A 22,966-nucleotide genomic window follows, 5' to 3' on the forward strand; every position below is an offset into this window, starting at 1 on the left:
GGTTGAGGGGTAATAAGTGTTCCTGAGCTTGGTGGTGTGGGACCTGAGGCTCCTGTATCTCCTTCCTGAAGGCAGCAGTCTTCAATATAACTCAAGCCCTCCGATCCAGGCAACATCCTTTTGAAATTATTCTGCACCTTCTCCAGCTTAACCACATCTTTCCTCTAATGAAACCTCTAGCTTTTAATCCAATTAAGTTACACCATCTGCACTTACTATCTGCAAGATTGCAACCATATGTGGAGTGCTGACACTCCAGGTCCTTCAGGTGAAGATATGGGTCTACTAAGACAATATTACTTTCTATACTGTGCAGTCAAATGTAATGGGGGCACAATAGAGTCTCTATTATGGAGTCTTGGAGCATGTCCACCAATCTTCCTTTGGCCAGCAAACGACTCATTGGTTTGAAGAATTTATATGTAATTGAGCTAATCCATCATTTACTGTGGCTTGCTTTCACGCTGTGACATTCTTTCTTTCTCTCTTTTCCTAAATGGTTTTGTTACATTAGATGTTCCCCTGTCAGTTGGAATCATCGACCCTCGAGTAAACCCCATCTTGTTGAATGCTGCGGAGTTTCTCTGGGACTCAAAGAAACAAACCTCTGTCTCCATTCAGGTTTGTGTCTTTTCCTCCTTCTTCCCTTTCTGTTTCACTCCACTTCTCCTCTCTCCTTACTGCAATCCTCAACTTATCTCAGTCTTATTTTCTTTGTTCATCCCTCATCTCCCATTGCTTGTCCTTTCTTCTTTATTTTTGTCCTTCTTCTGGTGTTCCATTATATTGGTCTCCTGCCACGCGGTTACCTCATTTTTCGGTCTCAGTTGGTCTCTATATCTTTTGGGCAGTACATGAGGCAGGCAGTTTACTGGAGCAATGCACACAATGTGCTGGAGGATCTTACTGAGTCGAGCTGCATCTGCAGGAGGAAAGAAATTGTCAATGCTTCAGGTCGAAACCCTGCATCAGGACTGAGAGTGGAGAGGTGAGATGGACAGCATAGAGAAAAGAAGCTTGTCTTTATTCTTGCCAGCTTCTTTATGGTGACTCTCACACCAGTAGAGAGGTGTGCTGGCTCCGAAAAGGTGAAACTTTGACAGTTTCTTTACACCCACAGATGCTGCTCTGAAGGGACCTTCTTTACTCAGAGGTGGTGTGTGTGTGGAACAAGTTTCCAGTGGAATTGTTAGATGTGGGTTCATTTGCAACATTGAAGAGAGATTTAGATAGATACATGGATAGCATGGGCATAGAGGGCTACGGTCTGAATGCAGGGAGATGGATCAAGGCAGGAGACCAAGCTGGCACAGACTAGATGGGGCCATAGGGCCTGTTTGTGTGTTGTAGTGCTCTGTGACTATGACTCTATGACTTGGTGATTTCCTCCAGCATACTGTTAGTTGCTCCAGATTCCAGCACCTGCAGTCTCGTGTGCTGCCAGCAGTTTACTCCTGGTCAGTTTCCTCCCCCAAAACGAGATGATGATTGGATCTTTTCTCCCCATCTCTGAACTGCGGCAACAAACCATTTGGCCATCTTGATCCCTCTGCATGAGTCCATTGATGTCAGTTCTATTGTCTTAAAGAAACCCTTGCACAGTTGCTTGCTCGACAAGTGTCTGAGTTTCATTCAAACTACAATTAATTGACGTGCTTTAATATGTGTGGTATACTCTATGTTGGAGTTGTATTTCTAAGAGCAGCTTAGAGAATGTTTCCATTCCAAATGAGCCTTCTTATTAGTTGCATTACTGGGTATGAAGCATTCTCCATTTTCAGTCAGTGCTGTCACACAAGAAGCTGTTGCAGAGAACCCTTCCCTTATGCACAAGTAGCCAAGCTCCAGCCTAAGGAGTTCTGAACAATTATCTCCAAAACCAGTACATCCTCAGCCCCCTATTTTATTCCCTGTGTAGCCAGATTCTGCTCTAAATCCATCCAGAAGCTTGCAGATGATACTATGGTGGTGGGGCATATCTCAAATAATGATGAGTCCGAGAACAGAAGGAGATAGAGAGCTTAGTAACATGGAGCCATGACCGTAAACAAATGTCAACAGGACAAAAAGCTGGTCATTGACTTCAGGAAGGGGGGGCAGTGCACATGCTCCTGTCAGTGGTGTTGAAGTTAGAAGAGCTGAGAGCTTCAGGTTCCGAGGAATGAACATCACCAATACCCTGTCCTTGGCCAACAACGTAGACACCATAGACAAGAAAGCGCACCAGTGCCTCTATTTTCTCAGGAGGCTGAAGAAATTTGATGCGTCTCTGTCAGACCTTACCATGTTTTATCAATGCACCATAGAAAGCATTTTGCCTAGATGTACAACACCAATTGCTCTGCCTGTGACTGCAGAGGGTGTGGACACAACACAGGGAAACCAAACTCCCCTCTGTGGACTCTGTCTATTCTTCTCACTACCTCAATAAGTCAGCCAGCATAATCAAAGATCCCACCCACCCCAAACATTATCTCTTCTCCCCTCTCCCATTGGGCAAAAGATATAAAAGCTTGAAATCATAAATACCAGGCTGTCAAGGATAGCTTCTACCTAATGAGACTATTGAACAGTTCCCTAATATGATTAGATGGACTCTCACCATCATAATTCACCTAGTTATGATCTTGTACCTTATTGTCTACCTGCACTGCACTTTCTCTATAGTTGTTACACTTTATGTTGCATTCTGCTATTGCTTTATCTTGTACTATCTCAGTGCACTGTGTAATGAATTAATGTGTATGGACTGCATGCCAGACAAGCTTTTCCCTGTACCTCGGTACAAATGATGATAATAAACCAATTCCAATTCTCTAATTTTAACAGTGCAATGTTTTCAATATCTGTACCAGCCACCTTTGCCATTGACATTGCATTGCAATTATTGGCATGCTTGCCTTTATTTGTCGAGGCATTGAGTTCAAAAGTCTGGAAGTTATGTTGCAGCTTTATAAAACTCTGCTTAGACTGCGTCTGGAGTACTGCATATAGTTCTGGTCACCCCATTCTCAGAAGGGTTTGAGGTCTTTGGAGAGGATGCAGAGCAGATTCACCAGGATGCTGCCTGGATTAGAGTGCATGTGCTATAACAAGAGGCTGGACAAACTCGAGTTGTTTTCGCTGGAGGCTGAGGAAAAATCTGGTAGTGGTTTATAAAGTTATGAGAGGCATAGAGTAGACAGGGAGTATCATTTTCCTAAGGGAGAAATGTCTAATACCTGAGGGCAAATATTGAAGGTGAGAGCGGGTAAGTCCAAAGCAGATGTGAGAAGCAAGTTTTTTTACTCAGGGAGTGGTGGATGCCTGGAACATGCTGCCTGGGGTGGTAGTAGAGGCAGAAACATTAGGGGCTTTTAAGAGACATTTAGATAGACACATGAATGTGAGGGAAATTGAAGGATAAGGATGATGTGTAGGCAGAAGAGGTTAGCTTAGTAGGCCATTTGATTACTAATTTAATTGGTTTGACTCAACATTGTGGGCTGAAGTGCTCATTCCTGTGCTGTACTGTTCTACGTTCTATGTCTTGTATAGTGCAAAGCACTACTACTATTCAGCACGTGCCACTCAAGACTTACCTCTGAGCTTCAAATGATGAAAATTTTACCAACTCTGCTCCTCAGGTTCACTGCATCAGTACAGAATTCACTCCCAAGAAAAATGGTGGAGAGAAGGGGGTGCCTTTCCGAATCCAGGTCGACACGTTCAAGATGAGTGAGAATGGAGATTACACTGAGCACCTGCACTCTGCGAGTTGCCAGGTCAAAGTATTTAAGGTACCACACTTTTTTGCCACAGTTGAACCAGGATATCACCACAACCCATTTATCAATGTTAAAAATGTCTATAGCTCGGCAACTGGCTGTAAACACTTCACAATGGAGCAGGAGTGTGGTTGTTCAGCTCTTGGCAACTTAACCCAGTCATTAGATGAGGAACTCATTGAAAAATTGTTGCTGTTTATTTTCAAAAAACACAAGAGATTCTGCAGATTCTGGAAATCCAGATTAGCAAACACAAAATGCTGGAGGAACTCAGCAGGTCAGGTAGCATCTATGGAGAAGAGTCGACGTTTTGGGCCGAGTCCCATCATCAGGACTGGAAAGGAAGGAGGAAGAAGCGAGAATAATAAACAAGAGAAAACCTCCAGATGCTGGAAATCCAAGCAACACACACAAAATGCTGGAGAAACTCAGCAGGTCAGGCAGCATCTATGGAAAAAAAGTACAGTCAACGTTTCTGGCCGAGACTCCTATATTCCCTGGCCTTGATTGCTGCATTTTCATCATGGATGTCCAATTCCTATACACTTCCATCCCCATCAAGAAACTAGCTTGTATTCATTCCCCTCCTCCCACCTTATTCCATCTTCTTCTCCCTTGCTTTCCAGTCCAGATGAAGAGTCTCAGCCTGAAACATCAACTCTTTGTTCTTCTCCAAAGATATTGTTTATTCTCATCTGCCTGTACTTTATCAGTTCATCAGATCCACTAAAATCCACAGTTCCTCATCTAATGACTGGGTTAAGTTGCCAAGAGCTGTACAAACACACTCCTCCTCCATTGTGAAGCGTTGACAGCCAGTTGTCAAGCTATAGGTGTTTTTGTTAACATTGATAAACGAAATGTGGTGACGTCCTGGTTCAAATATGGCCTTGTTTTTATTCTATTTATCAAAGTGTTGGCTCAGTCTGGAGAGAATTCAGTGTAGTTGCCTGTATGCTGGTCTCTCACCTGACGATGTGCCTTTGTACCAAAACTCAAGACAATGAGAATCAGCCAACGGTTGTAGCAAAACAGGCTACAGGGAATGAATTGTCACCTCTTCTAAAATTATGGGAATGCAGTGGCCAAATTGCTCACAGGGGGCTTCCAAAAATCAGCACTGAGAGAACAATCAGAGATATTCCGTTTCTAGTGATATTCCTTGAGGGATCAGAACATGAGAAAATAAAGTAGGAGTTGGTCAGATGCCCCCTCAAGCCTGTTTCATCATCCAATCAAATCCTAGTGGATCTGATGCAACACACAAAGGAGCTAGGGGAGTTCAACAGGTCAAGCAGCATCCGTGGAGAGAAATGGACAGTCAGTGTTCAGAGTCAAAATCCTTCATCAGTCTTGGAAAGAAAGGGGAGGTAGCTATTAAAAAGAAGTACGAGGAAGGTGGTGGGGGAACAAGAGCTAGCAGGTGATTGGTGGATCTGGGTGAAGAGGGTGACTGGCAGATGAAGGAGGGAAGAGAGTGGGAATGAGGTAAGAAGCTGGAAGGTGATAGGTTGAAATGACAAAGGGCTGAAGAAGATGTAATCTGATAGGAGAGGATGGTGGAGCATGGATGAAAGGGAAGGAGGTGGGGAGAGGAACCTTTGGGGGGAGTGAGTGGATAATGGGCAGATGGAGAGTATGGGAAAGGTGAAAGAGATCAGGGCAACACACACAAAATGCTGGAGGAACTCAGCAGGCCAAGTACCAACTAGGAAAAGAGTTCAGTCGACATTTTGAGCCGAAACGTCAACTGTTTACTCTTTTCCGTGGAGTTCCTCCAGCACATTGTGTGTGTTGCTCAGATTTCCAGCATCTGAAAATTTTCTCTTGTTTGTGAAAGAAATCAGGCCCGTTTTTGTGCTGTTTATTTCCATGACCCTAAAAGAGAAACTGTTGAAACACCCGCAGGTCAGGGCAGGTGTAGAATGAGAGACAAAAGATAATGTTTCAAGTTGAAACTGCTTGTGTGCCAAGTGTCTGCAGCATTTCTTTCTTCTTTTAGTTTCTTACACATTTAGATTTTCTTGAACTGATCTCAGATCCTGTAGAAGGGTATTGAACCTAGCTTCAGTAACCGTGACCAAGAATGTGGGAAGTAAATTAGCCAAAGTGCCTGAGCCGGCTCACTAATTGGTGATCTTCATCTATTGATAAATATTGTGCGAGTTTTCCTCAGTGTTCCACCAGTTTCACACATAGAGTGGCCACCAGGCTGGGGAGACAACCTATATCACAATGGGGGATGCTGGGAACGGACCCAAATACAAGACACACACACTGAAGTACGAGGAACAGGACTTGACTAGAGTTGGGATACAACAGGATACAGACAAGGAGCAGGGACAAGAACGCAGACTTGGGCTAGGACATGGACTAGACAGGGAACCCGGACAAGGAACTATGAACTAGGAGCCTATTGCCCGTTATTAGCTTTGTATCATCTGAAAAGTTAGATATTATCACAGCGTGGGCGTTGGGAACGGACCCAAATGCAAGACACAGACACTGAAGTATGAGGAACAGGACTTGACTAGAGTAGGGACGTGACAGGATACAGACAAGGAGCAGAGACAAGAACGAAGACTTGGGCTTGCGAAGGCGGGACCAGGACTAGAAACCATGAACTAGGAGTCTGGCATGGGCTCTGAGCCCGAGACTGGACAAGGACCCAGAACCTGGGTCTTGCCTTGGTCTTGGGCCCCAGAACCAGGCAAGGACATGACATGACTACAGGACAGGAGGCTGGGGTCTTGAGGCTTGAGCTTGGAGACAGGCTGGGGTCTTGAGGCTTGGAATGCGGAGGCTGATAACTCGGAGGCTGGAGCTCAGAGACAGATTGGAAACTGTACATCAACATGGAGCCGGGACTCAACTTTAACACAACACCAACATGAGACAGGACAGTACAAAGACATAGAGCCGGGACTTCTACTTAGACAAGCCAGGACTCAACTTCATCTCCACACCAAGGAGGGACAGGACCATCCGTTGGGTAACGGCAGAACGACCAGACTTCCCCAACAGAGGCAAAGACAAGACAAGACAAGACAGATCCCCCCGCAGGGCAATGGCAGAATGGCCTGACTTACCCCATGGAGACGAGGACAAGGCAAGACAGATCCCTCCACAGGGCAACAGCAGAACGGCCTGACTTACCCCAAGAAGAGGCAAGGACAAGAAGAGACAAACACTGAAGAATGATATTCAGTTCCATCTCTGCAATGGGGTTGCTCCAAGTCGCAGTTACAGCCAGCAACCTAGGCTGGCTATGGAAACAGCCGGATCCCTACCTAGCTCGGAGTGGCTGACAACTGTTCAGCTGGCCCAGGAAACGGCCGAATCCATACTGCAAAGACAGCTTTGACTACCGACAGCAAGGCTCCATGAAGCGATGGTTCTCTAACGTGGCCTAAAGATGGCAAGTGGCCGCTCTAGCCTTCCACCAGCAGGTTGCTCTCAGGGAATCTTGACAAAACAAACCAGCCACTCACACTTGAGCCCAAGGCCACTTATATTCCAAGCCCCAAGATGGGAATCAGGTGCCTATGATTAACTCAACCAAAACATGGGACAGCTGGAAGACCCGGAGTCCTGAGTCCACGGACCGGACCGTGAACTGGAATGCAGACTTCACGGACCGGACCATGACAACCTATTCTCATAAGACCATGCTTTCTAATTCAGGATTCTGACAATGTTCTATTTTTTTTAAAGAAAGAAGCATTAAAAATACATTCATGAAAAAAATAACATTCTAATATTCATTCCCTTTCATTCCCCTTCCCCCACCCACCTACCTTCCACCTATCACCCACCTATCACCTGCCAGCTTGTGCTCCTCCTCCTCCCCACACCTTTTTATTTTGGCTTCTACCCCCTTTCTTTCCATAGCCTCAGCCTGAAACATAGAACACTAAAGCACAGCATGGGTCCTTTGGTCCACAATGTTGTGCTGACCTTTTAAGTTACCCTAAAATCAATCTAATCCCTCCTTCCTATATAGTTCTCTATTTCTCTATCATCCATGTGCCTATCTAAGAGTTCTGTAAATGCCCCAGTGTATCTGCATTTACCACCACCCCTGACAGGGTGTCCTATGCACTCACCAGTCTATGTATAAACAACTTTCCTCTGACATCCCCCCTATATTTTCCTTCATGCCCCCTGGTATTAGCCCTAGGAAAAGGTTTCCGGCTGTCTACTCTTACCTATGCCTCCTATCATCTTGTAGACCTCTAACAAGTCACTCTCATCCTCCTTCACTCTGAAGAGAAAAGCCCAAGTTCATTCAACCTATTCTCATAAGACCATGCTTTCTAATCCAGGCAGCATCTTGGTAAATCTCCTCTGCACCTTCTAAAGCTTCCACATCCTTCCTATATGAGGCAACCAGAACTGAACTCAGTATTCCAAGTGTGGTCTATCCAGGGCTTTGTAGAACTGTTTATTCCCCTCCATAGATGCTACCTAATCTGCAGAATTCCTCCAGATTTTTGTATGTTTTGTTCAAATATTGAGGTGTCTCCTAAATTGAACATTTGAATAAACAGATTCTGGACTAATAGATGTCATTTTCACAGGATTTGAATGGAAATACCCAGTGGGAATTTAAAGAAAATTGTATTTCCATTGCATCTGTCACAATTTTAGGATGTCACAAAGCAGTTTACAACTATTGAAGGCCTGTTTTGTTGACAAATGAGTACCAATGCTCCCCCTAAGGTGTGTGTATGTGCGTGCACACATCTTTTGCTACCAGCGCACAAAGGAATTTAAGCTGCGCACAAAAGGTTGTCACCCTCTACCTTGTTGGCATGTTAAGTATGTTTCACGATCGTACGCAATCATATTTCCTATTCTGGTTTCTGATTTGGACGGTGTTGACAACGTGGAGGTTGTGATGATTTGTCTGCAGATTTCAGAAATAGCTTATTTATACTGTTTTTATTGAAGAAATTATTGATTCACAATGTCGGATTCCAAAGAAGCAAAGGGCATGAAACACAAAAGTTAAAGCTAGTTCAGTTAAAACTGAATGGCTCAATGAAACAGTAGAAATTGTCACCACTAGAATTTGCAAGTGGGAAGAAGTGGAGTGATATTTGGAAACTATACTTTTTAAAGCATTATTTAACAAGCAAATCACATATGGATGGTATGCAAAAGCTCCAGTGAGAAAATCCTTCATTGCCCTGTACAGGCCTGCTACATATGTTTTGGGAGAGAGCAGATGAATGAGCGCGAAAACGATCAATCCCCGAGATCAAAATACTTAGCGTTTTGCTAGCTGTTTTAATGAATACCTCTATATAAAAAATTCAATGCGCACATGTTGTTGTCACTGGGCAAAAAATTGTACAGCACAAGATTTTTGCACACACTGGTCATTACAAATTAGCGGGAACATTGGTAGGTACTGCTGTAAAGCACGAAGTCCAGATATCAATTTGTACATAGCAAATAAGTGTAAAACACAAAATAATAACAACATGATTATTCATTAAATTCCAGACCAAAGGTGCAGACAGAAAACTGAAGACCGATAAAGAGAAAATAGAGAAACTGTCCCCACAGGAGAGGTCCAAGTACCAGTTAGCGTATGAGGCTACAGTCCTGACTGAGGTGAGGTCGGAACAGGCTCCCAGCGAACCTTCTGATACTTTCTTGGCGTTTGACTCACCGGCCTTCTTTGCTTCACTCAGTGTTCTCCTTGGCCTGACACTTTGCCCTGCTCAAGCAGAAGCCCAACCAGAAGTCCGAGCTACAGCCCAAGCTCTCCAGTCCCATTCAACAGCACTGAGGGGTAAGTCGTCCCTGACCTCATCTCTATGATTTAGTGCATAAATACTGACGGCTCCAATCTGTCAAAGCAAAGCTGCCAAATCTTGTCATCAACCCTCCCCTTCTAATGAATCATTTGAAATGTTAGATGTTGTTGACAAAGGCAACAATTTCTTCTAAAGGAGAACATAGAACATAGAACATAGAATATCAAGCAGTACACCATAGTATGGACCCCTTCAGCCCACAATGTTGTACCTACCCATATAAACCTACTCCGTGATCAATCTAACCCTTCCTTCCTAAACAGTAAATAACCCTTACTCCATTTTCTTACTTCCATGTGCCTACCTACAAGTCTCTTAAATGTCCCTATTGTATCAGCTTCTACCACTACCCTCAGCAGAGCATTCTAGGCACCTACCACTTTCTATGGGAAAAAAACTATTTATCCAACCTGATGGCATGAACATTGATTTCTCTAAATTACAGTAATTTTGGTAGCTCTGGTTCCCCTCCTCCTTCCTTTCTCCCATGGTGCACTGTCTCTCCTTTCAGATTTCATCTTCTTCAGCCCTTTACCTCTTCCACCTATCACCACCCAACTTCTTACTTCATCCCCCTCCCCATTCACCTGGTCTCATCTGTCACCTGCCAACTCGTGCTCCAACCTTCTTATCCTCGCTTCTTCGCCCACCCTTTCCAGTTCCGATGAAGGGCCTCGGCCCAAACTGACAACTGTTCATTCCTCTTCATAGATGCTGCCCGATTTGCTAAGCTTGTGTGTGTGTGTGTGTGTGTGTGTGTGTTGCTCAAGATTTTCAGCATCTGCACAATCTCTTATGAATCTGACATCTCCCCTAAAACTTTGCTCTGTTCAGCTTAAATGATGTCACCTGGTATTGGCAACGCTGATGAGACTGTTAAGAACTGTGCATTAGCCAATGTGTTGGAGACAGAATGGGGCATATATCTAGGCTCACAGCAAATATCTGCTGTGCAGAAAAGGAGAGAAAGTGAAGAAAGAAAGTACAACAATCTCTACCAATAAAAGCAGAGAAGATTCACCAAAAAAACTGCAGTGGTTGGAAGATACTCATACAGTAATTATGTGCTTCAAACCTACTGTATCTCAAAGTTCAGAACGATTTCAAAGCAAATTTATTTTTCAAGTACATATATGTCACCAAATACTACCCTGAGATTCATTTTTTGCAGGCATACACAGTAAATACAAAGAAACACAATAGAATCACACTCGTCAAAGATGGACAAACAACCGATGTGCAAAAGACAACAAATTGTGCAAATAAAAAAATTAAAGAACAAAATAATAATAATAATAAGTAATGAACATGAGTTGTAGAGGCCTTGAAGTGGAATCTGTTCAGAGATGGGTTGAGTGAAGATATTTACTCTGGTTCAAGAGTCTGATGGTTGAGGGGTAATAACTGTTCCTGAACATGGTGGCGTGAGAACTGAGGCTCCTGTACCTTCTTCCTAATGGCAGTAGTGAAAAGAGAGCATGGCCTGGACGGTGGGGCTCCTTGACGATGGATGCTGCTTTCTCGTGGTAGTGCTCCTCGTAGATGTGCTCAACGGTGGGGAGGGCTTTTCCAGTGATGAACTGGGCTCTATCCATGACTTTTACCAAGTACTTACAACAGTGCATTCACATCCAACCAGAACATTTTGGTGTTCAGGCTTAACATTTATCCATCAAGATAACTTTGCTCTAAACAGCTGTAGAATTTTGTGAATAAAATATGTGAGGGTCATTTTACGTGCTCGACAAAACCCACAGCCCTTTACTTCCATGAAGAACAAACCCAAAAACAGTCGCCTTACACTGACGTCATTACATCAGACACTGTCTCTTAAAGTGAATACAACTCAATGACAGTGTTTGTGAATTATGTCAAACAGCTTCTATTACGAACAACATGTGTCATCTGTCGCTCATTACATGACTCTACACAGCCTTTGACAAGCATGTACATATCACAGACCAACAACTAAAGAGTGTGACAGCGAACAGGACGCGTTGCCGGGGTTATTTGAGCCAGGTGGACAGAACGCAACATCCATTATCAAGGACCCCACCATCCAGGACATGCTCTCTTCTGACTACTATCATCAGGCAAGAGGTATAGGAGCCTTGGGTCCCACACCACCAGATTCAGGAATAGTTATTACGCTTCAACCTACATTTCCTCACACATCCCCCCCCTAGAATTCATCAAAACCCGCATTGTGAATCTGCCTAGAGCTCGTACGAACCACCCGGTTCGGGTCCTATGCGCCTTGGTTGGAGTAACATCAGGTGCCTCTGGCTCATCCAGGGTTGTGCTGACACACACATGGTCATGTTGTGATGCAGGGGGAATGATAGTGGAACCAGCAAGGTTTTGGTGGGCCGGTTTAAGGTGATCTACTGAAATACATTCAGGTTTACCCTTCCAAAAGTTGTTTAGCCCTGTTCCAAATTGCGGAATGGGCCACCGTAAGGGAGTTTAATGGGGCGTTGATGTGCATCGTGGCAGACAAAAACAAATGAGATGGAAGTTAGGTCAACACGAACCCAAGAGTGCTGTACACCATGGTGGGAGGCAGGAACAGGTGTAGAAGAATTGAGTTTACACGGGAGGGCAGATGCTGCTGATTAGGCAGTCGTGCCCTCAGGAATAAAATCACCTAGTACCCGTAGCAGTTGCCCCTACACCAGCTCAGCTGCAGATGACTGCAGTTCCTCTTTTGGGGCCACTCGGAGCCCCAGCAGGACCCGTGGGAGATGATCATGCCAACACTCATCAGTCAGGGAAGCTCTCAGAGCATCCTTTAAGGAGTGGTGAAACCGCTCGCATAGGCCATTGGACTGCGGGTGATACGGGATGGTGTGATGTGGCCTAACACTGAGGTTCTGGACCATCGTAGCTCAGAGCTCTGACATGAATTGTGGACTGAGGTCAGAGGAATTACCAGGTGGGGTGCTAAACCGAGAGACCCAGGTGCTGCTGAACGCCCGAACCATACCCATAACCACTGTTGACACTAGAGGGACAACCTCGGACCACCTGATAGTACAGTCCAACATGGTAAGGAGATGCATGAAATTGCAGGAGGGGTGGAGAGGACCAACCAAGTCCACATTGACATGGTCAAACTGTTGCTCAGTGACCTTGAAAGGTGCCAGTGGTGCCTTAACGTGATGGTGAATTTTCGCCCAGTGACACAACCCAGGTTGCACTGCAGTCTGGCATGTCCTTCCTAAGGCCATGCCACACCAACTTTAAAGCAACCAGTTTCAGTGAAGCCTTCCCGTCCGGATGCGAGAGGCCGTGAATGGAATTAAAAACACTAGGCCTCCGGTTTGCAGGCCTTATGGGGTGAGGGTGACCGGATGAGACACCGCGCAGGAGAGAGATTCCTGCGACCCTGAACTTGATGTCAGCCTACCGCAGGCCCGCGAATGCTCTCGTGTAAGCCTGGACCTCTGGGTCAGTAGCTTGGTCAGCTGTCATGTTAACCATGATGTGTATGGCATCGATGGCGGGCTGTGAGAAGCAATCAGCCACGCTATTATTTTTCCCTTTGATGTGCCGTATGTCTGTCGTGAATTCCGAAATGTAGGTCAGGTGGCGTTGCTGCCATGCAGACCAAGGGTCTGACACTTTGACCATCACATACACGAGGGGTTTGTGGTCAACAAAAGCTGTGAGATGGCAACCCTCTGGAAGAAAACGAAAATGGTGGTTGGCCAGATAGAGATCAAGAAGTTCACGGTCAAACATGCTGTACTTCCTTTCGGGGGCGACGGAGCGGCTGGCTGAAGAAGGTGAACAGCTGCCACAGGCCTCCAACAACTGTTTGTGCACAGCACCCACAGCGTAATCTGAGGCGCCAGTAGTGACGCCTATAGGTGTGTTGAGAAGTGAGTGCGCCAGTAGCGTCGTGTCCGCTGACCACTCGAGCATGTGATTAGGGGCGCTGCCTTTAAGGACACTATACAAGGGGAGCATAAGTTCAGCAGCTCATAGAATGAGACGGTGATAGAATTCACCGTAGCCAAAAACTCTTTGTGCTTTGGTAATGCGGGGCAGTGGAAAGTCCATAACAGCGGCAACTTTTGACGGTAGGGGTGTCGCACTTTCTGCAGAGTTGTGGTGGCCAAGAAAGTCAATAGTGGACAACCTGAACTGGCATTTCACGGGGTTAATAATCAGCTCATGATGGATCAGGCGCTTGAAAAGTATGCGGAGATGTGATCAGTGTTCGGTTTTGGATGCCCTGGCAGCAAGTATGTCATCGCGGTAAACAGAAAGAAAACCTTAAGTCTTTTAACACAGATCCCATTAGTCACTGGAAGGTCTGTGCTGCATGTTTCTGTCAAAATGAAATGTGCAGAAACTCAAATAGGCTAAACAGGGTTATGGCAGCAGTTTTGGGTACGTGCTCAGTGCACACAGGCACCTGATGGTAGCCCCTGACTAAGTCTCCTCAAGAAAAAATTATCTTTCCAGCTGAACATGCTTAAAAGCCTTGAATATGTGGGAACGGGTAACGATCGGGGTGGTGGCCTCGTTAAGGAGGCGGTAATTGCCATATGGATGGAAACCACCATCGGGCTTAGGGACCATGTAGAAGGGTGAAGCCCAGAGGCTATTCGACCTGCGTACAATGCCAAGTCTTTCCATGCTGGCAAACTCAGTGCTGGCCAGCTTTTCTGAGTCTAGTCTACGTGCAAGGGCATGGACTGGTGAGCCAGTTGTGGAAATGTGGTGCTTGACCCCGTGTTTTGTGACTGTAGTGGAAAATGTGGGCTTGGTGAGGTTTGGGAATTTGCCCAACAGGCAAGTGAATTCACATGTATGCACTAGACAGAGCCAATGTTGGGGACCTACCGAGGGTACAGGGTAACGGCCCAAAGTTCTTTACGTCCACAGGCTGGCAGTTCACAAACCAACAACTAAAGAGTGCGACAGCGAACAGGACACATTGCCTGGGTTATTTGAACCAGGTGGACAGAGGTGGAGATCAGCTTGTAATTCGCGAAGAGCAAGGGTTTGGATGATCCTGGGGCTGCGTGCCAGTTAATCACAGGCAAAGCCCTCCCCACCATTGAGCTCATTTACAAAGAGTGCTACCCCAAGAAAGCAGGACCCCCACCATCCAGGCTGTGCTCTCTTCTCACTACTACCATTGGGCAGGAGGTACAGGAGTCTTAGGTCCCACACACCACCAGATTCAGGAACAGTTATTACCCCTCAACCATAGGCTCCTGAACCAGTGGGGATAACCTCACTCGCATCAACACTGAATTGACTCCACCTAGAAACTCACTTTCAAGGACTTTACAACTCAGTATTATTTATTGACATCTGAATTTATTATTTGCCAGTTTGTTCTCTTTTGCACATTGGATGTTTGTCAGTATTTGTTAAGTATAGTTTTTCATAAATTCATAGAGTCATAGGAATGTACAGCACAGAACCAGGCCGTTCTGGCCATCTAGTTCGAGTCAAACCATTGTATTCTATTTCTTTATTTTCCTGTAAACACCCGCAAGAAGATGAAACGCAAGGTAGTATATAGAAACATAGAAACATAGAAAATAGGTGCAGGAGTAGGCCATTCGGCCCTTCGAGCCTGCACCGCCATTTATTATGATCATGGCTGATCATCCAACTCAGAACCCAGCCTTCCCTCCATACCCCCTGACCCCTGTAGCCACAAGGGCCATATCTAACTTCCTTTTAAACATAGCTAATGAACTGGCCTCAACAGTTTGCTGTGGCAGAGAATTCCACAGATTCACCACTCTCTGTGTGAAGAAGTTTTTCCTAACCTCGGTCCTAAAAGGCTTCCCCTCTATCCTCAAACTGTGACCCCTCGTTCTAGACCTCCCCAACATGGGGAACAATCTTCCCGCATCTAGCCTGTCCAATCCCTTTAGGATCTTATACGTTTCAATCAGATCCCCCCTCAATCTTCTAAATTCCAACGAGTACAAGCCCAGTTCATCCAGTCTTTCTTCATATGAAAGACCTGCCATCCCAGGAATCAATCTGGTGAACCTTCTTTGTACTCCCTCTATGGCAAAGATGTCTTTCCTCAGATTAGGGGACCAAAACTGCACACAATACTCCAGGTGTGGTCTCACCAAGGCCTTGTACAACTGCAGTAGTACCTCCCTGCTCCTGTACTCGAATCCTCTCGCTATAAATGCCAGCATACCGTTCGCCTTTTTCACCGCCTGCTGTACCTGCATGCCCACTTTCAACGACTGGTGTATAATGACACCCAGGTCTCGTTGCACCTCCCCTTTTCCTAATTGGCCACCATTCAGATAATAATCTGTTTTCCTATTTTTGCCACCAAAGTGGATAACTTCACATTTATCCACATTAAATTGCATCTGCCATGAGTTTGCCCACTCACCCAACCTATCCAAGTCACCCTGCATCCTCTTAGCATCCTCCTCACTGCTAACACTGCCACCCAGCTTTGTGTCATCCGCAAACTTGGAGATGCTGCATTTAATTCCCTCATCCAAGTCATTAATATATATTGTAAACAACTGGGGTCCCAGCACTGAGCCTTGCGGTACCCCACTAGTCACCGCCTGCCATTCTGAAAAGGTCCCGTTTATTCCCACTCTTTGCTTCCTGTCTGCTAACCAATTCGCCACCCACACCAATACCTTACCCCCAATACCGTGTGCTTTAAGTTTGCACACTAATCTCCTATGTGGGACCTTGTCAAAAGCCTTTTGAAAATCCAAATATACCACATCCACTGGTTCTCCCCTATCCACTCTACTAGGTACATCCTCAAAAAATTCTATGAGATTCGTCAGACATGATTTTCCTTTCACAAATCCATGCTGACTTTGTCCGATCATTTCACCGCTTTCCAAATGTGCTGTTATCACATCCTTGATAACTGACTCCAGCAGTTTCCCCACCACCGACGTTAGGCTAACCGGCCTATAATTCCCCGGTTTCTCTCTCCCTCCTTTTTTAAAAAGTGGGGTTACATTAGCCACCCTCCAATCCTCAGGAACTAGTCCAGAATCTAACGAGTTTTGAAAAATTATCACTAATGCATCCACTATTTCTTGGGCCACTTCCTTAAGCACTCTGGGATGCAGACCATCTGGCCCCGGGGATTTATCTGCCTTCAATCCCTTCAATTTACCTAACACCACTTCCCTACTAACATGTATTTCGCTCAGTTCCTCCATCTCACTGGACCCTCTGTCCCTTACTATTTCTGGAAGATTATTTATGTCCTCCTTAGTGAAGACAGAACCAAAGTAATTATTCAATTGGTCTGCCATGTCCTTGCTCCCCATAATCAATTCACATGTTTCTGTTTGCAGGGGACCTACATTTGTCTTTATCAGTCTTTTCCTTTTTACATATCTATAAAAGCTTTTACAGTCCGTTTTTATGTTCTCTGCCAGTTTTCTCTCATAATCTTTTTTCCCCTTCCTAATTAAGCCCTTTGTCCTCCTCTGCTGAACTCTGAATTTCTCCCAGTCCTCAGGTGAGCCACTTTCTCTGGCTAATTTGTATGCTACTTCTTTGGAATTGATACTATCCCTAATTTCTCTTGTCAGCCACGGGTGCACTACCTTCCTTGATTTATTCTTTTGCCAAACTGGGATGAACAATTGTTGTAGTTCATCCATGCAACCTTTAAATGCTTGCCATTGCATATCCACCGTCAATCCTTTAAGTGTCATTTGCCAGTCTATCTTAGCTAATTCACGTCTCATACCTTCAAAGTTACCCCTCTTTAAGTTCAGAACCTTTGTTTCTGAATTAACTACGTCACTCTCCATGTTAATGAAGAATTCCACCATATTATGGTCACTCTTACCCAAGGGGCCTCTCACAACAAGATCGCTAATTAACCCTTCCTCATTGCTCAAAACCCAGTCCAGAATAGCCTGCTCTCTAGTCGGTTCCTCGACATGTTGGTTCAAAAAACCATCCCGCATACATTCCAAGAAATCCTCTTCCTCAGCACCTTTACCAATTTGGTTCACCCAGTCTACATGTAGATTGAAGTCACCCATTATAACTGCTGTTCCTTTATTGCACACATTTCTAATTTCCTGTTTAATACCATCTCCGACCTCACTACTACTGTTAGGTGGCCTGTACACAACTCCCACCAGCGTCTTCTGCCCCTTAGTGTTACGCAGCTCTACCCATATCGATTCCACATCTTCCCGGCTTATGTCCTTCCTTTCTATTGCGTTAATCTCTTTTTTAACCATATATGGTGGCATATATGTACTTTGACAATAAATTTGCTTTGAACTTTGAAGGTATATTTGTGATGGTGTCACAGGATAGATTTCTGCATAGCTGTGACTGGAGCAGTGATCACTAGATAACATTTTCCTGCATGTGTACTTTACTGATACTAATCCTGCATCCCAAGAGGTTTGAGCTGTGTCTGACAGATGTTTCTTTTTTTGCAGGAGTTATTCACCCCCCACTCACCAGGGAGACCGGGCGGGACAAAACACAGTGGAGGTCAGCATTCTAGTTCTAACATCCGACCACTATGGTTAGCCTCAGAGGGCAAAATAAGCCAATAATGTAGACTGGGATTGGACCAGACAAGGAGCAGCAATTCCTTCGCTGCACATACAGCACAGAAATAGACCCACTGAGTCCATGTTGACCATCAAGTATACTAATTCCATTTCCTAAAACATGGTGCATACTGAAGATTCTGGAAGTTCTGGATAGAGTGGATACGGAGAGCATGCTTCCATCAATAGCAGATTAAAGAAAAAGATTTGATTTATTTGTCACATGCATATCAAAACATTGAAACATATGGTGAATTGCATCATTTGCATCAATGACCATCTTAGGATGTGCTGGAAATAGCCCACAGGTGTCACCATGTTTCTAGTACTAACATAGCATAACGTACTAATTCAAACCCTTAAGTCTTAGGAATGTGGGAGGAAACTGGGGCACCTGGAGTAAACCCATGCAGTCAGTGAGAGAATGTACAAACTCCTTACAGACAGTAGCCAGTATTGAACCTGGGTCACTCGGGCTGTAAAGCATTACAGTGTAGGGTAACGTAATTGGTGGAAACGTACATAATTCACAACATTGAGTTGGGGGTTCACTTTAAGTGGCTGGTCTGACGTGATGACGTAATTGTGTAAAGGGTTTTATCTCTGCTTTTGTGTTCAGTTTTTTGGAGTTCCATAAATGAGTTGTACATTTTTTTTTAATGTCCTCATGTCATTTTATTTGTGAAAACCTACATTGGTGACCCCGATGCTCTGGGACGATTTTAGAGTTATTGAACATGTCGGCCAATGCACTCACTTTGGAACTGCTGGAGTTTTGGGAGCACTTGAACACGATAAATACCGATCACTGAAGACTTGCCTTTTACAGACTCTTGGACTGTCGGAGTCTGAGCACACCAAACAGTTGCTCTACTTATACGTTCTCGGTGCTGGTAACCCATCGGAGCTAATGGACCACATGCTGTCTCTGCTGGGAAATCACCATCCTTGTTTTATTTTTAAAGAACTCTTCATGCAGCAAATGCCTGATCAAGTTCACATAGACTTCGCTAATGCACCCATGATGGACTATAGGGAGCTTGCTAAGATGGCTGACAGTCTACACTCACCCGGTGTATCATTTCTCCTCCTTTCTCTACCTCAATAATCCCGGTCAGCAAGGCCCCCAACACAAGAACGCCTGCGGCTGTGAAACAGACGAAGCCGGGCCAGTGCTTTTACCCAACTCGCTTTGGTACAAACGCTAGCAAGTGCTGACTACCTTGCAGCGTCAACAGTGCCAGAACGTCGGGACATCGGAGGTCTGTGAACACCCTGGGTTCCCGCTGCCGGGGACGTCTACTGTTCATTACGGACACTCTCTCAGTGCATCGCTTCCTGTGTGACACGTGTGTTCAAGTGAGTGTGCTGCCAGCATCACCTGTTAGTGAGAAGGCAAAGGGTGATGGAACCTCGCTGGAGGCCACCAACAGAAGCAAGGTCCAGACTTATGGGACAGGATGGCTGACACTCTGCTTCAGTGGGCCACGTTACACATGAGAGCTCGGCCTGGCTAATGAGGATAGACCTCTGCTCGGTGCAGATGTCCTATAAGGAGGAGATTGATAGGTATCTAATTAGTCAGGGTATCAAGGGATATGGGGAAAATGCCGGAAATTGGAAATAGATGGGAGAACAGTTTAGCTCATGGTGGAGTGGCAGAGCAGACTCGATGGGCTGAATGGCCTTTTTCTGCCCCTTTGTCTTGTGATCTTGTGTGCACAAGGGACTATCAATCAACCTTAAGGCTTGTGGCTATCAAGGGCTTAGGGTCATTACCCTGCTCCCCCAGTAAGTTCCCATATCGACTCTGTCAAGCGCATGTACCAGCACGTGTGAGTTTACTCGGCTGCTGAGTGAATTCCCAAACCTCACCAAGCCCACATTCTCCACTACAGTCACAGAACATGGTGTTGAGCACCACATTCCCACAACTGGCCCGCCGGTCCGTGCCCGTGTGCATAGACTGGACCCAGAATAGCTGGCAACATGGAAGGCTGAGTTTGCAACATGGAAAGACGTGGCTTTGTATGCCATTTTGAATAGTCCCTCGGCTTCACCCCTCCATATGGTCCCTAAGTCCGATGGTGGTTGCTGTCCATGTGGTGATTGTCAACGCCTTAATGGGGCTAGCACACACGATCATTACCCGATCCCACACGTCCAAGTCTTTTCAGCACACTTACCCGGAAAGTCAATTCTTTCCGTAGTTAATCAAGTTAGGGGCTACCATCAGGTACCTGTGTGCTCGGAGGACATTCCCAAAATGGCTGTGATAATCCCGTCTGGCCTTGGAGTTTCTGCGCAGACTTTCCAACGGCTGATGGACTCTGTATTGAAAGACTTAGATCGTCTTTTTGTTTACCTGGACGACACACCTGTCACCAGTGCATCCAAATCTGAACACATATTTCATCTCCACGCACTTTTCAAGCACTTAACCCAACACGGGTTGATTATTAACCCTGCTAAGTGCCAGTGTAGGTTGCCAAATATTGACTTTTTCGGCCATCGCACCTGCACAAAAGGTGTGAAACCCCTTCCATCAAAAGTAGCTGCTTACGGATTTCCCACCCTCCCCCCGCACTACTACTGAAAAACGACAGGAGTTTTTAGGCATGGTGAATTTCTATCACCGCTTCATTCTGCAAACTGCTGAATTTATGCTCCCCTGTACTGTGCTTAAAGGCAATATCCGTAATCAAGTGCTTGACTGGTCAGCGGACAGGACCAGGGCATTTGACAACACCAAACAAGCTCTCTCTAACATGTCCCATGGCACACCCACTCCCCAGTGCACCCATAGCCATTACCACCGATGCCTCAGACTATGCTGGGCACTGTACACTACAATTGGTCGGAGGCGTGAGGCAGCCGCTCGCCTTCTTCAGCTGCCAGCTCCATCCCCAAAAGGAAGTACCGGACGTTTGACTGTGAGCTTCTCGGTCTCTTTGTTTTCTTCTAGGAGGTCATCATTTCTCAGCATTTGTTGACCATAAACCCCTTGTGCATATGATGGGCAAAATATCAGACCTTTGGTCTGCATGTCAGCAATGTCGGCCTACGTATCAGAGTTCACAACTGATATACAAGGAGGAAAATAATGCCGTGGCCGATTGCCTCTCTGGTCCAGCCGTTGAGACCGTACACCTAGGGGGCTGACTATGCCGACCGAGCTACTGACCCAGAGGTCCAGGCTTACCAAACAGCTGTGGATGGCTGACGTTCAGTTTGGGGAAGCTAGGGTTTTCCTCTGGTGCGATGTCTCAACCAGTCGTGCCTGCAAACTGGAGGCGGACTGTTTTTGACTGCATACGTGGCCTCACGTGCCTGAGTTGGAAGGGCCTCACAGAAACCTGTTGCACTGAAGTTTGTTTGGCACAGCATTAGGAAGGACTAGTGTGACTGGACTGCAGCCTGTGTGGGTTGCCAGTGGGCGAAAATTAACCATCATGTTCAGGCACCACTGGCATGTTTTGAGGTCCCTGAGTGACGGATTGACCATGTCACTGTGGACCCTGTTAGTCCTCTTCCCCCTCCCATGGTTCCACGCAGCTCCTTACCACCAGGTGGCCAGAGGTCATCCCTCTCGCTTCAACGACGGCCGCAGACGTGGCTCGGGCGTTCATCAGCACCTGCATCGCACTGTTTGGCACCCCATTTGTATTTCCTCTGACCTCTGTCCCCAATTCACATCAGACCTCTGGGCTGCAATGGCCCAGAACCTCGGTGTTAGGCCACATCACACCACAGCATATCACCCACTATGTGAGCGGTTTCAACACTCCTTAAGGCATCTTCTAAGGGCTTCCCTGACCGATGAGCGTTGGCATGATCGTCTCCTGTGGGTCCTGCTGGGGCTCAGAACAGCCCCAAAAGAGGAACTGCAGTGGTTCACTGCTGAGTTGGTACATGGGCACCCGTTACGAGTGGCAGGTGATTTCATTCCTGACTCAATGAGTGCCCAGTCAGCCTCTCAACAGCGTTCCACCCTCCTCAGTAAATTCAATTCCTTTGCACCTATTCCTACCTCCCATCATGGCGTACAACACACTTGGGTTCCTGTTGACCCACATTCTGGCCCGTTTGTTTTTGACCGCCATGATGCACACCAACGTCCCCGTAGGCCCCCTTACGATGGCCTGTCCCACGTTTTGAAACGAGGAGATTTTAATCATAGATAAGAGGGGTAAACCTGCACATATTTCAGTCGATCACTCACCAAGATTTAGAGGATTCTGCTGCCATGCCCCCACCATCATGTCGACACCCCTCTGGACGAGCCAGAGGCATCTTCCGTTACTTCACCCACGGAGCACAGGACCCGAGCCTGGCAGCTCGCCTGAGCGCTGGCAGGTTCACAATGCCAGTTTTAGTGAACTCTTGGGGGGGGGGGGGGGCTTGCATAGGGTAATGTAATTGGTGGAAACATTCATAATCCACAACCACCAACATTGAGTTGGGGTTTCACTTGAAGGGGTGCGTCTGACGTGATGACATAATCACGTAAAGGGTTTTTAACACGCTTTCAGTTTTCTGGAGTGCAATAAATGTGTTGTACGTTTTTTTTCATAAACATAAAATGCCGCATGTCTTCGTATTGTATGTGTGAAAACCTACAACACTAACCATCACAATACCATGCTGTGGTACAGTTTACAGCAGAGTCTAAGACCTGGGGGCACAGATTCAAAATAAAAAGGTCTTCATTTAAAACTGAGATGAGGGGGAATTCCTTCAGTCAGTGGTGAATCCGTAGAATTTATTGTCAAAGAGGGCAAGCCATTGGGTGTATTTAAGGCAGAAA

The 22,966-nt window shown here is 45.9% G+C and overlaps 1 protein-coding gene across 1 annotated transcript in view; it reads left to right on the forward strand.

The window, feature by feature from the left end:
* LOC134340288 (transcription factor CP2-like protein 1) overlaps nt 1-22,966 on the forward strand; it is an 81,434-nt gene that overhangs the window by 30,073 nt on the left and 28,395 nt on the right. The window contains exons 5-9 of the mRNA XM_063037339.1: nt 515-621; nt 3,627-3,779; nt 9,279-9,389; nt 9,470-9,570; nt 18,043-18,097. Coding sequence (XP_062893409.1) covers nt 515-621; nt 3,627-3,779; nt 9,279-9,389; nt 9,470-9,570; nt 18,043-18,097 — 527 coding nt within the window. The remainder of the gene's footprint in view (nt 1-514; nt 622-3,626; nt 3,780-9,278; nt 9,390-9,469; nt 9,571-18,042; nt 18,098-22,966) is intronic.

Source organism: Mobula hypostoma, chromosome X1, assembly GCF_963921235.1.
Source record: "Mobula hypostoma chromosome X1, sMobHyp1.1, whole genome shotgun sequence".
Classification (NCBI taxonomy): domain Eukaryota; kingdom Metazoa; phylum Chordata; class Chondrichthyes; order Myliobatiformes; family Myliobatidae; genus Mobula; species Mobula hypostoma.